We start from the raw sequence: 17,488 nt of genomic DNA on the forward strand, positions 1-17,488 counted from the left end.
GTTTTAACGGGACATGAATCGAATAAATTTAGTTTAAATAATTGAAACTATCACTTTCATTGGGGTATCACAAAATTCAATTCATCTAAATAAATGTATTTTACTCATAGATGCTAATTCTGAAAAGTAATTGTTACAAAGTATGTACTACTTGCTTGTACAGAAGATTTAGGACTCTTCTTTAAAATTGTGATTGAGCAAAAGTATATACTTCTGATTAAAAAAAAAAACAATCCAGTTTTTGACAGAAATGATTATGTGCCATTTCATTTTAATGTCACAGCTTGCATATACCTGATCTCGCTTGTCCAAGTTGTGAAAATATCGACATCAATAAATGCAAAAATATAGAGAAAAGTGGATTAATTGCAAGAATAAAAAAGAATGCAGGCATGCATAAGAGTCACTATAGTAGTTAGAATGAATATGATATCTGAATGAGTATTTATTACATTCTATTGAGTTTAGAAGGAGTCATTTAATAGGAGGGGCTGAAAAATCTGATGGAGGCTTCAGTGGAAGTGGTGGCTGAAAAACAAGGTTGAAGGGCCTCCATTCATTTAACAAATTGTAGGGACAAATCTCACAATAATATTTCTCCATTTAAACCTCCAATTACTTTATTCTCTGAGTATGTCTTGCACAGAATTTGGTGGATGGTGTGTGATCATGCCATTAATTGGAAAAGAACATACATTAATTTCGAATTATATGGAGTACATATTATATGTGTTTGTGGTTGCACAAATATCGTGTTTTTTTTTTACAGTGGACTCGAACCTAAGACTTTTGGTATGGGATATTGTTAGGTCAATTTACGCACAAATGTTGTGTCTTTTATAACGTAGAGTTGTGAGTGTAGATTAGGATCTTCACTCATTGGGCCAGACAATTTTGTCAATTTAAGTGTAGATTAAGGATAGATAGATATTGTTTTCTTTAACAAATGGAATGAGAACGAAATGACGAGTTTTACGTTACGCTTTCTAATATCGTTGGTCATTAAATATTGAGTAGTACTGGCAATTTACAAAAAGGCATCCATGAGTTGATATATTGACACTAAAATATGATTTGTCATTTGTCTTAATAAAAATACCACTATGATTTGTCACATTGTCCTATCATGTGAGATAAAAGTGCATGTTAATCTATATGTAGAAATTAAAGAGGTCACAAGTAATTTTACTAAAAGGTAAATATTTGACCAATGTCAAAAACTTTTCTTGCATCAATAGATTAAATGTATAAATAATGTGTAAAAATATAAAAATAAATGAGTTGAGCTTTTTGTTGCATATTTGAACTTCCCATTCAAACAGAAAAACTCCATAAACCCCAAAATTCATGAATTATCATCTTCCCTTAGCTCGGTTGATTCTTCACAAAGGCTCTTCCAATCTCCTTTCCCCTCTGCAACTCTTTCAGCTCCACTCTCTAGCAATAACCACAGGCCTCCAACTCCAGCACCCCTCGATTCTCCTCTCTCTCTTCAAGCTCTATCTCACTAACCAGGCAACTCTCACTCACGCAGAGAAACTTTTCCCCCGAGTTCAACAACCATATAAATGGAATCTCATGATCAGACACGCATCAGCTACCCGCCCTTCAAAGGCGCTATCTTTGTTTCAAAAAATGCGTATTGATGAACCAAGCACCCCTTTTTGCAATAACCCTTTTGTTTATGCTTCTCTGATTAAAGCTTGTGGTAAAGCTAGGGCTTTTCGTGAAGGTAAATCGATACATTGCCGGATAATTAGGCTTGGATTGGATTACAATGTGAATGTGTCGAATAGTCTCGTTAGCTTTTATTCAGGCTCTGCGAATTTGATGAGCTACGCTGATGTGTTGTTTGATTCGGTTTCGGAGAAAAATGTGGTTGTTGTTAATGGCCTGATATCTGGGAATGTTAGGAGAGCGAATTTTGATGTGGGATTGAGACTGTTTGTTGAGATGCTGCGTGGTTGTTTCGGTTTAAATGTGAAGCCTAATTGTGTTTCTTTCGTGATTTTGATATCTGGTTGTGTTGAATTTGGGGAATTTAGGGCAGGGAAGGCGCTTCATTGTTGTAGTTGGAAGATGGGATTGGGATGGAGTGTTGAAATGTGCAATGTGCTTATTGATTTTTATGCTAAATTAGGGCACATTGGTGATGCTTCAAATGTGTTCGTGGAAATGCCAGAGAGAGACTTGATTTCGTGGAACTCGATAATTTGGGGGCATGTTAAGAGTGGAGAGTTTGTGAAAGCGTTTTCCTTGTTTAGAGAAATGAGGAGAGAGGGGATTGGAGTTGATAGAGCGTCGTTTAGTTGCTTGTTGTCTGCTTGTGCTGCTCGTAGAGATCTTTGGTTGGGGAGGATGGTTCATGCTCGTGTAAAAGCTATTGGGATGGAGTGTGATGTCTCTGTAGGGACGGCTTTGATCAACATGTATGCAAAGTGTGGAAAGTTGAACTCTGCAAGGAAACTTTTCGATGAACTACCAAAGCAAGAGATTGAGTATTGGAATGCAATGATACATGCTTATGTTGATGCTGGACTTGCTAGGGAGGCTTTGAAGCAACTTGATGAGATCAAGTTTAGGGATTTACGACTAGATGAAGTGACAGTTTTGGGATTGATTATGGCTTGTGGTGATGCAGGGGATCTGCATCGCGGTAGGCTTATGCATTCTATTGTGGAAAACGATGATTTGTTCAAAGGAAGCGTGGTTTTAGGGAATGCTCTTGTAGACATGTATGCAAAATGTGGGAGCACTACGAGAGCTAGGTCGGTCTTTGATAGGATGCCCCGGAGAGATGTGATTTCATGGACATCTATGATAGTAGGCCATGCTGTTAACGGTGAAGGAGAAGAGTCTCTTGCTACTTTTCAGCAAATGTGTGCGGAAAAATTAGTTCCGAATTCTGTGACCTTCTTAGGAGTTCTGTCAGCCTGTGATCATGCTGGTTTGATTGATGAAGGGATGAGATTATACAATATGATGAGTGAAGTGTACCATATCAAGCCACGGATCGAGCACTGTGGCTGCGTGGTCGACATGCTTGCTAGAGCTGGCAAAATCGGAGATGCTCAAATGTTTATTCAGAAGATGGACACAAAGCCTAATGCACTTGTTTGGAGGATGTTGCTGAACGCGTGTAGGGTTCATGGCCACATCGATCTAGGATTGAGCTTCGTTACTGGCTTAACAGAACTGGATACGCCTCCGGAAGCAGCCAATTTTGTGATCTCGTCTAATGTATATGCGGAAGCTGGGAGATGGAACGACGTTGCTGCTCGTAGAAACACAATGGTTGTTGAAAGAGCTTCCAAAGAAGCAGGAAAGAGCTGTGTTTCTTAGCTCACAGATTATTCTAGAATGGGTTCCAAATTTTATACGCACAATCTTTTTAACATTTTGAGGTAAGAAGAAATTATTCTACACACTGAAATAAAAATAAAAGTAATTTTCATGACTATCAAAGCTAGAAGACATATTTAACTTGTACTTTTCGATATTGATTTAATATTAAATTTAATCTAATCGTATACTGTGCTGAATTATGATCGAGAATGAAGTAGAATGTGAGATTAATCTTGTGTTATTATCAACGAAATATCAAAATATAAACAAGCAGTCAAGATGGCCGAGCGGTCTAAGGCGCCAGTTTCAGGTACTGGTCCGAAAGGGCGTGGGTTCAAATCCCACTCTTGACAAATATTTTATATCTATTTTTAAAAATTTTCATAGTATTTTATATTTTTATTATATATTTTTTTGTTAAATTGAAATACTACTCGTACCTAATATATTGTGTTTTCTTCTACTATGAGTTGGAATAGGTTTAATATACTGAGTCATTTGGGGTTTTTTGTGTGCCAAAATTAATGAATTTTTATGTCTCTGAGATCTATAGAGCTGAATGTTGGTGTTATTGATGGGATAAACCATGTGTGAGCCATTTTCCTTTCGGGCATTTGACAATTATACGATACTGTTGATGAGCCTGTTGAAGTATGATATATTCATCCCAAACCTTGTTGAATTTGATATCTTCATCTAAGACCTTGCTATTTAGGTGATTACATCCCAAAGTTAGCGTGTTGCATTTGTTTAGGAGATACTCAAATCAGGCTTGTCCATTGCAATCTGCACTGTGGATCAGTGTCTTCATTCCTGCAAAATGTGTACTAATACTATTTCGGAATCATGACAATTATCTAGAGTCCGAAAGGTCGGAAGATGAATACGACTAGCATTTACTGTACGAAGTGGCAATAGATGGTTTGTTTTTTTTTTTCTGAACCATCTGTTTGTTAGTTGGTATCATGAGTTGGATTAAGAGTGGTGAAATGGAAGGGGAAATCTATATAGGACTCAGAGATTACAAGTCATACTATGGAGGCACAAGATTTAACATAAGTTACAATTCAACTATTCGTTTTTTCATATTAAGTTGCAATGTGTTCCCTCTTCTGCAACGCAATTTCACATGTTTAATTTGTATTTGACATTATTTTTGGTTGATTTCTAGTTTTTTTGTTGTGTAATATGTATCTTTGTGGTTAATAAAGCCTCTGAGTGCGAAGGAAGTTTGTCTGTTTGCACTCCTCTCTGACCAATTGGTCTCATCGGACCCTGCTTATCTTCACTTCATGCTCTACTTGGAATTATCCTCTTTCTTCAAAATTTGTTAACCCGAAATTGCTAAAACAGAAAATTGTCCTATTTACAGAGTTTGAACTTTCATTCTTGCTAACTTGGGGAAATCTATCCACTTGGCATCCACATATATTTGAAAAAAATCCTTTTAGTTATATAAGATGGATCCAAAACATGATAATTTAATCTCTCTGTAAAAATGAAATCAAGGGCATTGCCGAAGGAATAGTGGAAGATGAAAGCAGGATGTCTTCACATTGTTTCTTCAAAGTGAAGGCAGAGCGTGATGCATCAGATTGTGAAAATTATATGAGTCTGAGTATATTGACATCACTTAACTATTGCATGTATATTTACCAAGAATGTACAATCTAGCAGAACCTACTACTAGTACTTGAATTACCGTTATAAACGATGCATTGAATACTATGTAAGCACATACTAGCTTATGGACTGAGAAACATGTGATGTTGTCCATAAGGATAGACTGATCGCCATCACGAACCAGTCTTAATTATGTGCATGATTGATGGGATTAACTGTGGATATTGGAGTTTGTTTGAACTGATTATATTGGAGAAATGATTAGCTCAATAGTTTTTATGAGAAGCATAGGATCTTTGATTTATCAATTTTCCAAAATCCTGTTTGTTAATGTTATCTTGAGTTCATGGTGACCATTTTCTTGAAGATATAGTTTGGATCATGTCTTGCCGAACATTTTAGAGAATCTTAACCATTTCTCAGAAGATGAATACATCTTATCTTGAACAAGACCTTTTCTGCTTAGGGTATCGACCGTATACTTTTCCAGCTTAATTGACAGTTCTTGATGTAATGCCCCCTTACAATTGCTAGTCACCACGATCACATTCGCCTAAACTTCAAACATTGTAGTTTCTATACACAGATAATGAGTATGTTTTGGAAGCGGGCATGCTGATGCTGCAACAGTAGATGTTCGGGCTAGATGAAAGGATTTTTGAAGCCAGAGGCCGTTGCTGCTGTTGCACCGACCTGGTTTGGCCCCCTTCCTATTGTGTTTTGTAAAGATTTCAATATGGAAACTAGGAAAAGATTTCTATTTTGAGGGCATCATGTTATTTGTCAATGGCAGTTATATTCACTCTATCAATAACGGTGCCGTTGCAGACACTAAATCTTGTGAATTTACAGGTATGCACTCTTACAGGTTTGTGAATTTTATAATTACCGTTGTAAAATAATGCAAAACTTCACATTTAACACTTATATTTAGTTTTTTCAAATTTTTATGCAATAATTAAGATACACAATAGTATAGTTACACCCTGATTTGATATGTGTGTTATGAATTATGATGGGAGGGGACACTTGTTGGTTAAGTTAGGAATAGGGACATGTGACCAATTCTTAGTTTAATGAATTTGTTTTCCAAGTGTAGAACAAGTTGCAAGCAATGAAGTCGGCCCTCCCTAATTTGTATATAGATTATGTATGCGTATAGATACCACGTGTCTTACTTCGTCATAACCCATACTACTAAATGCTCTAACCACATTCATTTCAGATAACTTTTCTTCAAAGCTCTTATGCTTTCTACTATTATAGAATCGAGTTTCTTTTACTATTACAAAGAATTCTTAGTAAATAGCACAAAAAACGAACTAGTGCATACTACACTTAGGTAAGAATCTAAAGTTTATTTAGATGTACTCCTTATTTAACAAAGTTGTACTAGTATTTGATGATGATCAAACACCTTTCTCGAAAGAGTCGTTGTTACAATACTTTTGATGCATTTATGAATGTTGGCAAATTAAAGGTTGATAGCAATATATATTAGTATGTTTTTAATGCATATATGAAAAATTTTCCCCATATCTAACTAACCTCGCTCCTTAACTAACATCCAATAAAAATTTAAGGTTTTGTAAAATTTCAATGCCGCCAAGGAAATAATATGTGGTATATATTTAACATGGCCACACAGAAGTAGTAATTAATACCAAAAGTTGTAAAATATCGAAAACGATTGATACAATAGCAATATGGCATATATATATACACACAAAACATTGTTGCCTATTATTTGTGTTTCTTGTGTGTATTCAGGTCGACGGTTTCGTTTATTTTTGACTCTTGTTGCCTAATACCTACAATTTGGTTGTGTGAGAATTGAAATCTTTGGCCCTACTATACATTATGTTTATCGTTATTTGTGATTGTTACTTGGCCTATATGATTTTGATGACCAAATTCGAAGTATATTTTATGCCGTACAATCTTTTGGCATCATTTTTATTGAGATTACAATTTGTAACTATATAATTTGATTCTACATTGTTTATTGTGGTTCAATGAGAAAATAAAATATTAGATTGAACTCTTACGCGGAAATTTTAAAGGTATGTAACATATACGACATTAATGAAATCATTCGACGAATACGCCAAATTACTTCAACGGATTCGCTCAACACCATCGATGCACATTTTAAGCCGTACAATCATTTATGGAATATTCTAATTGTGACTCTTGATGTGGGACAGACTAAAATGAAAATTCAGGACTCCTAAAGTGGGACTGAGGGATTAGTATTAATATTTTAATTTTGTACTGTATTATTTATTATTATCTCATCAAAAAATTAAAAAAATTACGAATGTGATACGAAAAAAAGAATCACTGATTAATTACGAATATGATACGAAAAAAAAAATCATTGATTAGGTTCGGAACCATACTGGAGGTAATAAATTAGTCACTGTATATTTTCTCACAATTTTCAAACTATATTAATTGAATTTCGACTAGTACTTAATTAAGTCAACCAGTATAGTAAGTTGATGGATTAAGATATTAATGTTTCTACTACATAATTGGACTCCAGTTCTTCTGAAAGTAAAAGGTTTCAAGGTTTCTGTTGATGGATTAAGATATTAATATAATTACTGAAATTTTAGGATTTATTATTATGCATCGGTATCAATCACAATGACAAGTTTTCATTGCATATCTGGATTGCACATGAGCATGTAGAATTAAGTAAAGAGAGCAACATACCGACACAAATCTATTACTATTGTGTATATATATGCTTACAAATTTTGATATACTTATAGTAATTTTCAACTTATTACAATTATAATTTTTGTCACGCATTACATACCATCGACTAGTGTTTTTAATAAAGCCATGATGACGTTAATTGTTAATACACTGTTAGTGGCTAAATTGCGCGTGACCATTAGATGCGTGCATCTATTGTGTTTTTTATGAAAATCAAATGCTCAAGCCACAAGACCATTTGTGATACATTTAAGCGTTACCATAGATGTATAGCCTATTAAGACATGTATTAATAAGTGTCACAATAGTTGACGCACCAAACAAATTCCTTATCTTGCTAGTTTTTTTTGTTAAACACAAACTACTCAACATTTAATTTTTCTAATTTTGTGCTCCTTTTAAGCTCGCCTAATTTCAATCTGAGTTGGAAATCGAAAATTTCTACATGGAGATTAAATCAACAATTTGGAAAAACAGCATAGTTTTATAATTAAAATATAAATTGAAAATTGAAAATTTATTTAAACTCTCAAGAATTGGATTAACTGATAGATTTGAGGAAAATTGACGCCTCTTAGCGAAATATTGATCAGATCAACAAAGTGAGAAGGAAGAAGTCACGACATTTTTAAGGGGAAAAATTTCTTGTTTTTTAAGATCATCACCTCATGGACCTCACCTGAATGGTTATGGAACATATGCCATTTTGTAAACAGGACGATCACGATAGCAATGCTCCTTTTAGTACTCCCTCCGTCCCACAAAAGATGTCACACTTTCCTTTTTAGTTTGTCCCACAAAAATGTCACATTTCCCTTTTTGGAAAAAGTTCTATCTCACATGAATATAAAAATTATATTTTCTCTCTCCATTTAACACACAAAACAAAACCTCCTAAAATCTCGTGCCGTCTCACAAGTATGACATTTTTTGTGGGACGGAGAGGGAGTATGTTAATTAAAATCACATAGGGTTCACTTCATCTATTATAACACTTTTATATAGTGTTTTATAACCTTTTTAAATATTCGAATAAGTATTGTGCATTACTTAATTTGTTTACACATTGTCAAATACTCTTAATGAAAAATTATCTATCGTCATGACATTATTTTAAAAAAGTAACCTTTTTAAATCGACATCATTGTCGTATGTCGATATGATGGGGAAAGAAAATCATTTTATGTATATAGAATAAATGAATCTAATTTATAAATAAACCTAAATGTAAATGCATTTATTTTGAACGCCTTACATTATCTACATCGAGAAACTTGGCGGTTTCTGATTGGGTGAAAAAAGCGGGCCCACCACGGACATACTCTGTAACCACATAGTATCATACAATGACCATGTAATGAACCAAAACCGTACAGCATTGCATAAGGTTTGACTTTTGATTATACTGTTAATAAATTTTTAATCTTTATTTGTAATTTCCTTCAATTCGTTTAATTGTGAAAGCGATGATATCATCTGATTCACTCTCCAAGTCAACACCGCAGCCTTGTATGTTCACACAATCATACATGCATAATTTTTTGGCTCCACTATATATACTAATGAAATATAAATATTATTAATATAAACTAAATATATTTATAATTTTGTACTATATGATGAATTTAATTATACTAGTATTTTTTTATATGTAAGTTGAGTCGTTTAATAGATAGTTTAGCCATCTAGTGTATAAATTTCGATATGCATACACCTTATTTGTATTGTAGATGGCCAAGAGTAATTTTATGTTCCTGAAAAATATAAAAAGTAGGGAAAAGAATGACACCACCACTTAATTATGACCTAATTCTAAGAAGTGATTTTGAAGTGTTTTAATGGGAGAATTAATACTAATCACGTTATTATAACATGAATAGATTGTGAAATATTTATATGTTTAGATGTTGAAATAAATGGTTTTGGATTGAGTATGTTTGAGGAGAAGTACCAAATAAGTATATATAATATGTGTACCTGTCATTCTTTAAACAAAAAATGTATTTAGGGAATTGAAGTATTTAATACTAGTAGTACACTATGTTTTTAAATTATTTGTGCGTATATAATCCAAATTTATGTCACCAAAAGTCTCTAAAATCTAATGAAACCAAAATATTATTCAAACATCCACTACATTATTCACATAACTATACGTATATTTTGCAGCACAGATTTATTTGGGTCATCCTCCATTTGCCGCAAAATCTTTGTTTTGCATTGCGTTTGATGGCTACTAAAATCCAAAAAAAAGATGAAGATGATAGAAAATCATCTACAAACAAAACTCACAAAGAGAAATATGAACAAAAATTTGAACAAATATGAAATTAGGGAGTGTGATGAATAAAATCAATTATTGATGTTGAACCCACACTTGTACTTTGGCATTTTCTTTTTTCTTTCTTTCAGAAATTTGACACTTCTAGAAGATGATGATATGACAGTGAGAACAAAGCTACTATGTGCAGTGTAAATTAAATTATTTTGAAATTTTGTTTTAAGGTTAATTCTTAATATCAAGCTATATAATTTCTTAGCTAAAAATAAAAAGACAAAAAATAGCATGATTTATTAGACATCTACATTTCTTAACAGCTAAGAGAAAAAATATCTATCATATACTTTATTGAATTATATACATATTCAAGTAATAAGTCCAAAATTTATGAAATCATGCCCGTCATTGATATATCATTATATGTTACACAATAAAACCGGAATAATCATCTGACTCACTTCTTCATGCCCACAATATATGAACCAGAATGATTATCCACACTACAACAAAGAAACTCATTATCGATTTGGCTGAATTCGTTTATAGAAATAGGTCTCTACAACTCAACACACTACCTCAATCTATAATCTATAATTACTATTAATTTGGTACTATTAATAATGCAGTGCTCAATATGTAAGATGAGCTAATAAAAAAACCAATCCAACTTTAATGCTCCCCCATGCCTATATTTGGCAGTCGGGCCGGGCTTAGTTAAATATGTGAAAGGAAATAAATAATACTCCCTCCACCCCGGATAATTCGGGTCACTTTGACCGGGCACGAGTTTTAAGAATTGTAATGAAAAATAGGTTGAAAAAGTTAGTAGAATGTGGGTCCTACCTTTATATATTAGTTTTATAATAAAATGTGAGTAGGAATAAGTTAATTGAATATGAGGTCCACTACTAAAAATGGTAAAAGTGAAATGAGACAAATTATATGGGACGGACCGAAATGAAAAATTGGGACGAATCATCCGAGACGGAGGGAGTACCTTTTCTATTGTGGGCTCAATGGCGACTATTCATATGAATCATCACCCCCACATTTTTTGTCATCATGTGTGTACGTGCCCATCAAAACTCCACGTGGTGCACCATGTGCCTTAGATGTCGTACATCAAAGCCCGATTTGGAGGGCCCGCGGAATTAAGCATGGGTCGCGGGCCCAATGGGCCCACAGTTTGACACCTGTAAATGATATTTACGATGATTATGCCTCGAATATGTTTAGCACCATCGTTTTCAATTGTGCGTGGCAATGAAAATATAGTCCAATTTATTTTGAAAGAATTAATTTTTGGTGACAGCAGGTTCCTTATGGATCTTTGCAGAAGGTTATTTTTTGAAGAAAAAGAAAAAGGAAATATACATTTATGGGGGAAATTAATTAAAAATAAGTGGTATTAATGTTGGTGATTGGGTGGCAACTCTAGAGTGATGGTTGGTCTGAGAATTCTACCGAAAAAAAAGGAAGAATGGCAAAATAGTGGAAACATTCAACCAACGAAGACGACGTGAATTCTATAATGCGTAAAAGTATTAAATTATTTATTTATACTTATGGTATACGGCTCATTTTAAAATTTTGTGACATTATTATATTGGCTATCGCCTATACTTAATTATATTCGTAGTTATTGATTTTTGAGATCTAGAAGTTTTCAGTTAAGAGGTTCGGTTTATTATCTAAAAGTTGGATTTTGGTAGAACTGTAAGAGCATATTCAAAGGGAGAGGTAAATAGAGAGATAAAGTAATATAACTATCATATTTACCTTTTCTTCATGAAAAACATTCTCTAAGGGGAGATGTATTTGAGAAGGAATTATACCTTTTCCCATTTTGAAGAGGTATATAACCACTATATTTACCTTTTTTTCATAAAAAATCATTCTTCAAGGGGGAAGGTATTTGAGAAGGTATTACCCTTATGTTTTTTTAATGCTTTTGTACTATTATTTTATTTTTTTTAAATGATATATCTTTCTATATACCTTTTATCCTTGGAGTTGATTGATTTTTAGAAATGTATATTGCACTTTTTGAGAAGGTATAAACATGATATACCCTTTCCATTTACCTTCTCTCTTTGGAGTTGCTCTGAGAAGGAATTAGAAAGGCATATATATAATCATCTATATATTAAAATTTTAATTATGATAAAAATTAATTGTGTAACACGGAAACAATTGCGCCTAACTTATGCACCATAACATCTTCAATATACTAAATTCGCGACAGAAAAGAAAAGCCAGCAACATGAGAGAGTGTCGACTTGTCTAAGTCCCCTGAAAGTGAATTTATTTGTCGGAATTTTAGATGTATTAATTGTATTATATTCTAAAATAATCGCAGTTTACTACTTTTATTCACGCTTCCACCTAGCTAGGGCGAGGGTGCGAGGGTGGAAGGTCAAGATTGCTTAAACTTAATTAAATGGGAAATTGATATTTCAGTGATGGATATTTTATACTACTATCAAAGACTGCTTAACATTAGAGTATTTTAATTTGACTCAAAAATGGTTTTTTATTCAACAAAATATTCCAGTCAAACGTAACTGAAATATGATTCAAAAATGAGTAACACATTTTTGAAAATCCAAAAATCTGATAGTTAAGCTTGGATCGAGAGACACATTTGACGCTATTATAATATTATTCGTAACGACTTACGTAATTGGTTGATTTTGATTGATTTATATTTTGTAATCATGTACTCCTACTAATCAGTAAAAGTACATGAAAACGCATTAATAAAAAGTCCTATGATTCCTATCTATTGGTTAAAAAGACAAAATTTCTATCTTTCTCCATCTCAATGATCTCATAATCATGTGCTATATCATTGATTAGCAACGACAGAGAAGAAAGAAAATTAATAGTAGTAGTGTATGAAGTGGAGAAATTTTCTGAATATTGGACTCCAGTCTTAATGCATTTTTTAAAATAGGACGTAGTAGTAGTTTGGTTTTCGTCAAATTTCGCTTTTTCTTTTTCTTTCTCTTTCTTCTTATTTGTTTTTTTCTTTTTTCTTCATTTTATTTTATTTTATTTATTCCTAAAATATGAATTTGAAATTGAAGAGAAGAAATTAAAAGAAAGAATTATAAACTTAAAAGCACAAAAGTGGAGTACTATTAATTGTATAGCCCATGCAGGTTTTGGGGGCCGACTGACCTTAGAAAATATTTCGACTTAATTATGCTAAAATGTGATCAAAAAATTAACTGGAGCAAAGAGTAACTGTTGCAAAACATGCGTATGATTGATAAAGCAAATTTGTCACTTAGAATTTTAAATAAAACGAATTAGAGAAAAAAACAATGAACAAAGCTCATAACTAGAAATATATTCTTCAAATATAAAACTCCCTCGTCTGCCAATAATCATCCCAATTTTCCATTTTCGTATATCCGTGGGTAATTGTCTCATTTGATTTTACCAGTAAGTAGTACTACTACTTTTGGTAATAGACCTTCCATTCTATAAAAAATATCTTACTTATATTTTATTACTATAAAACTAAGTATTTAAAAGAAGAATTTACATTTAATTTCATCAATTTTTTTTTACTCATTTTTCATTATATTTCTCAAAATCTAAACTGAGTCAAATCAAGCTAATTAATGGCGGACAAGGAGAGTAAATCCGTAACTACAGTAAAAGAATGAGAGAAAGTGGAAAAGACAAAAATGACATTTTCATTTAAAAACAGTGAAAGATGACTTCATATATTTTTCTATGGCGTAGTTTAGGGATTAATGGGGACTTTTAAGGGAGTGCAACGGTGAGCGCGATAATTTAGTAAACAATTATAAAGTTCACTATATTTAATGTCATTTAAAATATCCTAAAATGGTGTATGTTAGCATGTATAAATAATGAATACTTTTGTTCCTATAGTAAAAGAAATGAGCGAAAAATGTAACTCCAAATTAATAAGTATGATTAGCCTTGCGAATTGCAAAATGAGAACACCATTTGTAATTCACTCTTTTAATCAATTACTTCAAAATGTTAACATTGATTGCCACGCGTTTGCATCTTCTCAAATTATGATAATAGAAACAAGAATAGAGAGAGAGAAGGTGCTGACTTTGGCAAAACATGAGTAAATGCAGTTTGCTGTCTGCATTTGACTCTTTTCATGATCAAGATAAAGCCCAACACCCTTTCCATACATCTCCCTTCTCAATCTTCTCATCATATATACCCTCTATATATTCTCTTACACTCATCCCCTTCAGTTAGACTCTTGTCTCCTATCAAAACACAATTGATCCTCCAACCATCTTCTGAAAAAAAAGAGAAGAAGATTTCAGAAAACCTTTTTTCCCAATTGGAAACTTGAAAAGAAAAAAAAAATATTTGATCTCCAAATTTTCTGACATGGGAAGACCACCTTGTTGTGAAAAAATTGGTGTGAAAAAAGGGCCATGGACTCCTGAAGAAGACATCATCCTTGTTTCTTACATTCAAGAACATGGCCCTGGAAACTGGAGAGCTGTTCCTTCTAACACAGGCAAGCCAAACACAAACTGAAAAAAAGAAATCACTTTTTATCCTTCCTAAATTTATTTTTGTTTTTGGGTTAGTTGTGATCATTAATATTAGTATCATAAATATTCCACCCACCCTCTTGAAGAATGCTCTTCTTCTTCTTCTTTTTTCCCCTATTAACATGTTTCTTTGTAATTTTATATTTCAGGGTTGCTACGGTGCAGCAAGAGCTGCCGTCTCCGGTGGACTAACTATCTCCGGCCGGGAATCAAGCGCGGTAATTTCAACGAGCACGAAGAGAAAATGATCATCCATCTCCAAGCCCTTCTCGGCAACCGGTCAGTATTTTTTTTAATAGGCAAATGAATAGAAATTTAAAGGTCGCGTGAGTTAGCTAGCTAGGGTTTGGTAGCTAAACTGGAAAACCGTTATCTAATTCTAGAGTGGAATTGAAATTACAGTTGGGCGGCTATAGCCTCGTATCTACCACAGAGAACCGACAACGACATCAAGAACTACTGGAACACGCATCTCAGGAAGAAGCTCGGAATCCAAGGGCGCGATGACGATAGTAAAGAAAATGGCGGCGCCGCCGCCGTTTCAAAGGGAAAGTGGGAGAGGAGGCTCCAAACAGATATCCACATGGCCAAACAGGCCTTATGCGAGGCTCTCTCTCTACACAAATCTGACACTACCTCTCTCTTCCCGGCGCCGGCTACCTACGCTTCGAGCGCTGAAAACATCGCTCGATTGCTCCAAAACTGGATGAAAAAGAGCCCTAAAGCGGCAGAGGCGGGATCGTGCGACAGCAGCGATCAGAACGCCTCGGTCGGGCTCAGCTCGAGCCCGAGCGAGGGGGCGAACTTCGCCGGCGGCGGCTTCAATTGCTCGAATTCGGACATCTCGGTGGAGGATGCATCAGCTGATCAGAATCCTAGCTGTGTGGAGACGGAAATGCCCTTCGGATTGCTGGAGAAGTGGCTGTTTGATGACGCGGCGGCGCAGGGGCAGGATGGTAATTTCATGGAGATGGCCTTGAGTGAAACTGCTGATTTGTTTTGAGGAAAAATTATAGATATGTGCACTAATAAGCCTTGGCTTCTTCAAAACAACTCAGCAGTTTTTCATTAAGGTGTTATTAGTAACTAAGATTATTACAATATCTACTTTGGGGGGGATTTTAATTTGTAATGTCAGTTTCAAGCTCTTTGTGAGAGTATGTCAGGAAAAAGAGCTAAAAAGTGTAAATTATTTAGTACTGTAGTTTCATAGTCATCTGAGCATAAGCTCCCCCTCCTGTCCTCACTTTCATTGTGGAGCAAAAAGTGTTTGTACATTGTGCATCATCTGGTGTACATTCCTGATGTATGAGAATTAGAGTTTGACTTCTTATGCTTTGGGAATCATGAAATTGGCCACTAATTTGTCCGGGGTTTGGCTGATTGGCTATATATGCAGGTAAATTTGTGTTGGAAAAGTTCATCTAAGAGCATCCACAATAGGGTGGACATTTTGGCTGGACACTTTTACGTTTTTTGTTCATAGCCACTTTTTATTTATCCACGGCCATAAAAAAAAGTTTTTGCAGCAATAGTGGACACTTTTTTTAGCCACATTTCACTTTATTTTATTTGTTGTATATTTTAATTCAATTACAATTAAAATTATCGGACTAAAAATAATTAGATAAAAACGGCTAATAAAACAAATTAAAATTGAAAACTAAATTTTCGTCGGATTAAAGTAAGGGGAAAATTACAACGAAAATTTGATCTACGGAAAATCACACATGTTCTTCACGCTACGCCGCCTCCCCTACGTGCTCAGACCTCTTCAATCAAATCGACCTGGAGTTGGTCATGTGCTGTGCTTCTGCGTATATCAGCGAAACGTTGGATCAGATATTCATTACTACGTGGTACACCCATCTGTATCAGCGAAAAATTGGATAGAAAGTGAAATGGGTGTGAAGATGTGTGTGGAGAGAAGATGAAAATGGGAGGAATATTTATAATAAAAACAATTAAAAATTCGAAATTAAAAAAAAAATTTGGAAATCGGCAACCGCCGCGGCGGTTTCGCCGTGCAATAGATAGCCGCGGCGGCCGCTGCTTTTCTCTCGTCCTCCGGCTCGTCCTCGGGGCGAAAGCCCTTCCGCCCCACAAAAGCCGTCCGCCTCTGGGGCGGCCGCTTCCACCACAATAGACAGCCGCGGCTTAGCCGTGATCGGGGCGGCCGTCGCGCCGCCCTTATTGTGGATGCTCTAAGAGAAATAGCGCCTGCTTTTCACCATCGCCATTGCAAGTGGACAAGGGAGGGTGCGCCAGACGGGAATTAAAAATAAAATAAAATTAAATGCATTATTCTATCTTTAAATATCTCATTCTTCTTCTATATATCATTGTAGTATTTTAATCTATGTTAGTATTTGTTTTCTAAAATTAACAATTAAAATTACAACTCTCTCCGTCCTTTAAAAATATGAGTTGGTAGGCCGTAAGTTTTAATGCATAGTATTTGGTAAAATAAGAAAGACATAAAGATAAAAACTAATAAAAGTATTGTTGGTAGAGATAATGAGTCTCACCTCTTTAGAGAGAAATTTTTTTCTAAAATTAGAATGTTCATATAACCTTTTAGGAACGGACTAAAAAGGAAATTGTTAATACTTTTCAGAGACGGAGAAAGTATAAAATATGAAAAATAGTGAAATAAGTCGGGGGGGCTGACACTAATATTGCTGGTGTTCAGATTGAAATTTCAAAAGATAACATAGCAGTAGAAAAATGAATTGTGGTCAATTTTAGAGCGATTTTTATTTATAGCACTATAGATGCCCTTAGAATCCTTCTTTTATGAAGATCTCAATTAAAAGGCCCAATCCCAATAGCAAAGTGCCAAAGTCAATTCTTCTTGGTTTCGTAACTTCGATTGTTTTTTTGTCAAATGCATGCATAGATCAATGATGAATATCATCACCCTATCGATCGATCTCAGGTTCCCTAT

The 17,488-nt window shown here is 34.3% G+C and overlaps 2 protein-coding genes, 1 long non-coding RNA gene and 1 other non-coding gene across 4 annotated transcripts; all 4 read left to right on the forward strand.

The window, feature by feature from the left end:
• Positions 1–1,318: 1,318 nt before the first annotated feature.
• Positions 1,319–3,515, forward strand: LOC125187898 (putative pentatricopeptide repeat-containing protein At3g05240). Its single transcript, XM_048084547.2, has one exon. The coding sequence runs from the start codon at positions 1,348–1,350 to the stop codon at positions 3,340–3,342; it is 1,995 nt and encodes a 664-aa protein (XP_047940504.1). The 5' UTR covers positions 1,319–1,347; the 3' UTR covers positions 3,343–3,515.
• A 103-nt stretch (positions 3,516–3,618) lies between these two features.
• On the forward strand, positions 3,619–3,698 carry TRNAL-CAG (transfer RNA leucine (anticodon CAG)). Its single transcript has one exon. It is a non-coding gene; the product is annotated as a tRNA-Leu (tRNA).
• A 114-nt stretch (positions 3,699–3,812) lies between these two features.
• Positions 3,813–6,263, forward strand: LOC125191104 (uncharacterized). Its single transcript, XR_016130543.1, has 2 exons — positions 3,813–5,664; positions 5,762–6,263. It is a non-coding gene; the product is annotated as an uncharacterized LOC125191104 (long non-coding RNA).
• Positions 6,264–14,114: 7,851 nt separating this feature from the next.
• On the forward strand, positions 14,115–15,874 carry LOC125186611 (myb-related protein 306-like). Its single transcript, XM_048083012.2, has 3 exons — positions 14,115–14,504; positions 14,691–14,820; positions 14,944–15,874. Exons 1-3 carry the CDS (start codon positions 14,372–14,374, stop codon positions 15,542–15,544), a joined length of 864 nt encoding a protein of 287 aa, XP_047938969.1. The 5' UTR covers positions 14,115–14,371; the 3' UTR covers positions 15,545–15,874.
• The last annotated feature ends 1,614 nt before the right edge of the window (positions 15,875–17,488 follow it).

The sequence above is a fragment of the Salvia hispanica genome, chromosome 5 (assembly GCF_029641045.1).
Source record: "Salvia hispanica isolate PSC_SH4W2 chromosome 5, Shi_PSC_v1, whole genome shotgun sequence".
Taxonomy (NCBI): domain Eukaryota; kingdom Viridiplantae; phylum Streptophyta; class Magnoliopsida; order Lamiales; family Lamiaceae; genus Salvia; species Salvia hispanica.

Excerpts from the sequence above, each read along its gene's own strand:
- LOC125187898 (XM_048084547.2), top strand. The coding sequence starts at position 1,348 with ATGAATTATCATCTTCCCTTAGCTCGGTTGATTCTTCACAAAGGCTCT.
- LOC125186611 (XM_048083012.2), top strand. The coding sequence starts at position 14,372 with ATGGGAAGACCACCTTGTTGTGAAAAAATTGGTGTGAAAAAAGGGCCA. Across the intron at positions 14,505-14,690 it reads AGCTGTTCCTTCTAACACAG|GGTTGCTACGGTGCAGCAAG; the intron begins GCAAGCCAAACA and ends TTTATATTTCAG. Across the intron at positions 14,821-14,943 it reads CAAGCCCTTCTCGGCAACCG|TTGGGCGGCTATAGCCTCGT; the intron begins GTCAGTATTTTT and ends TTGAAATTACAG.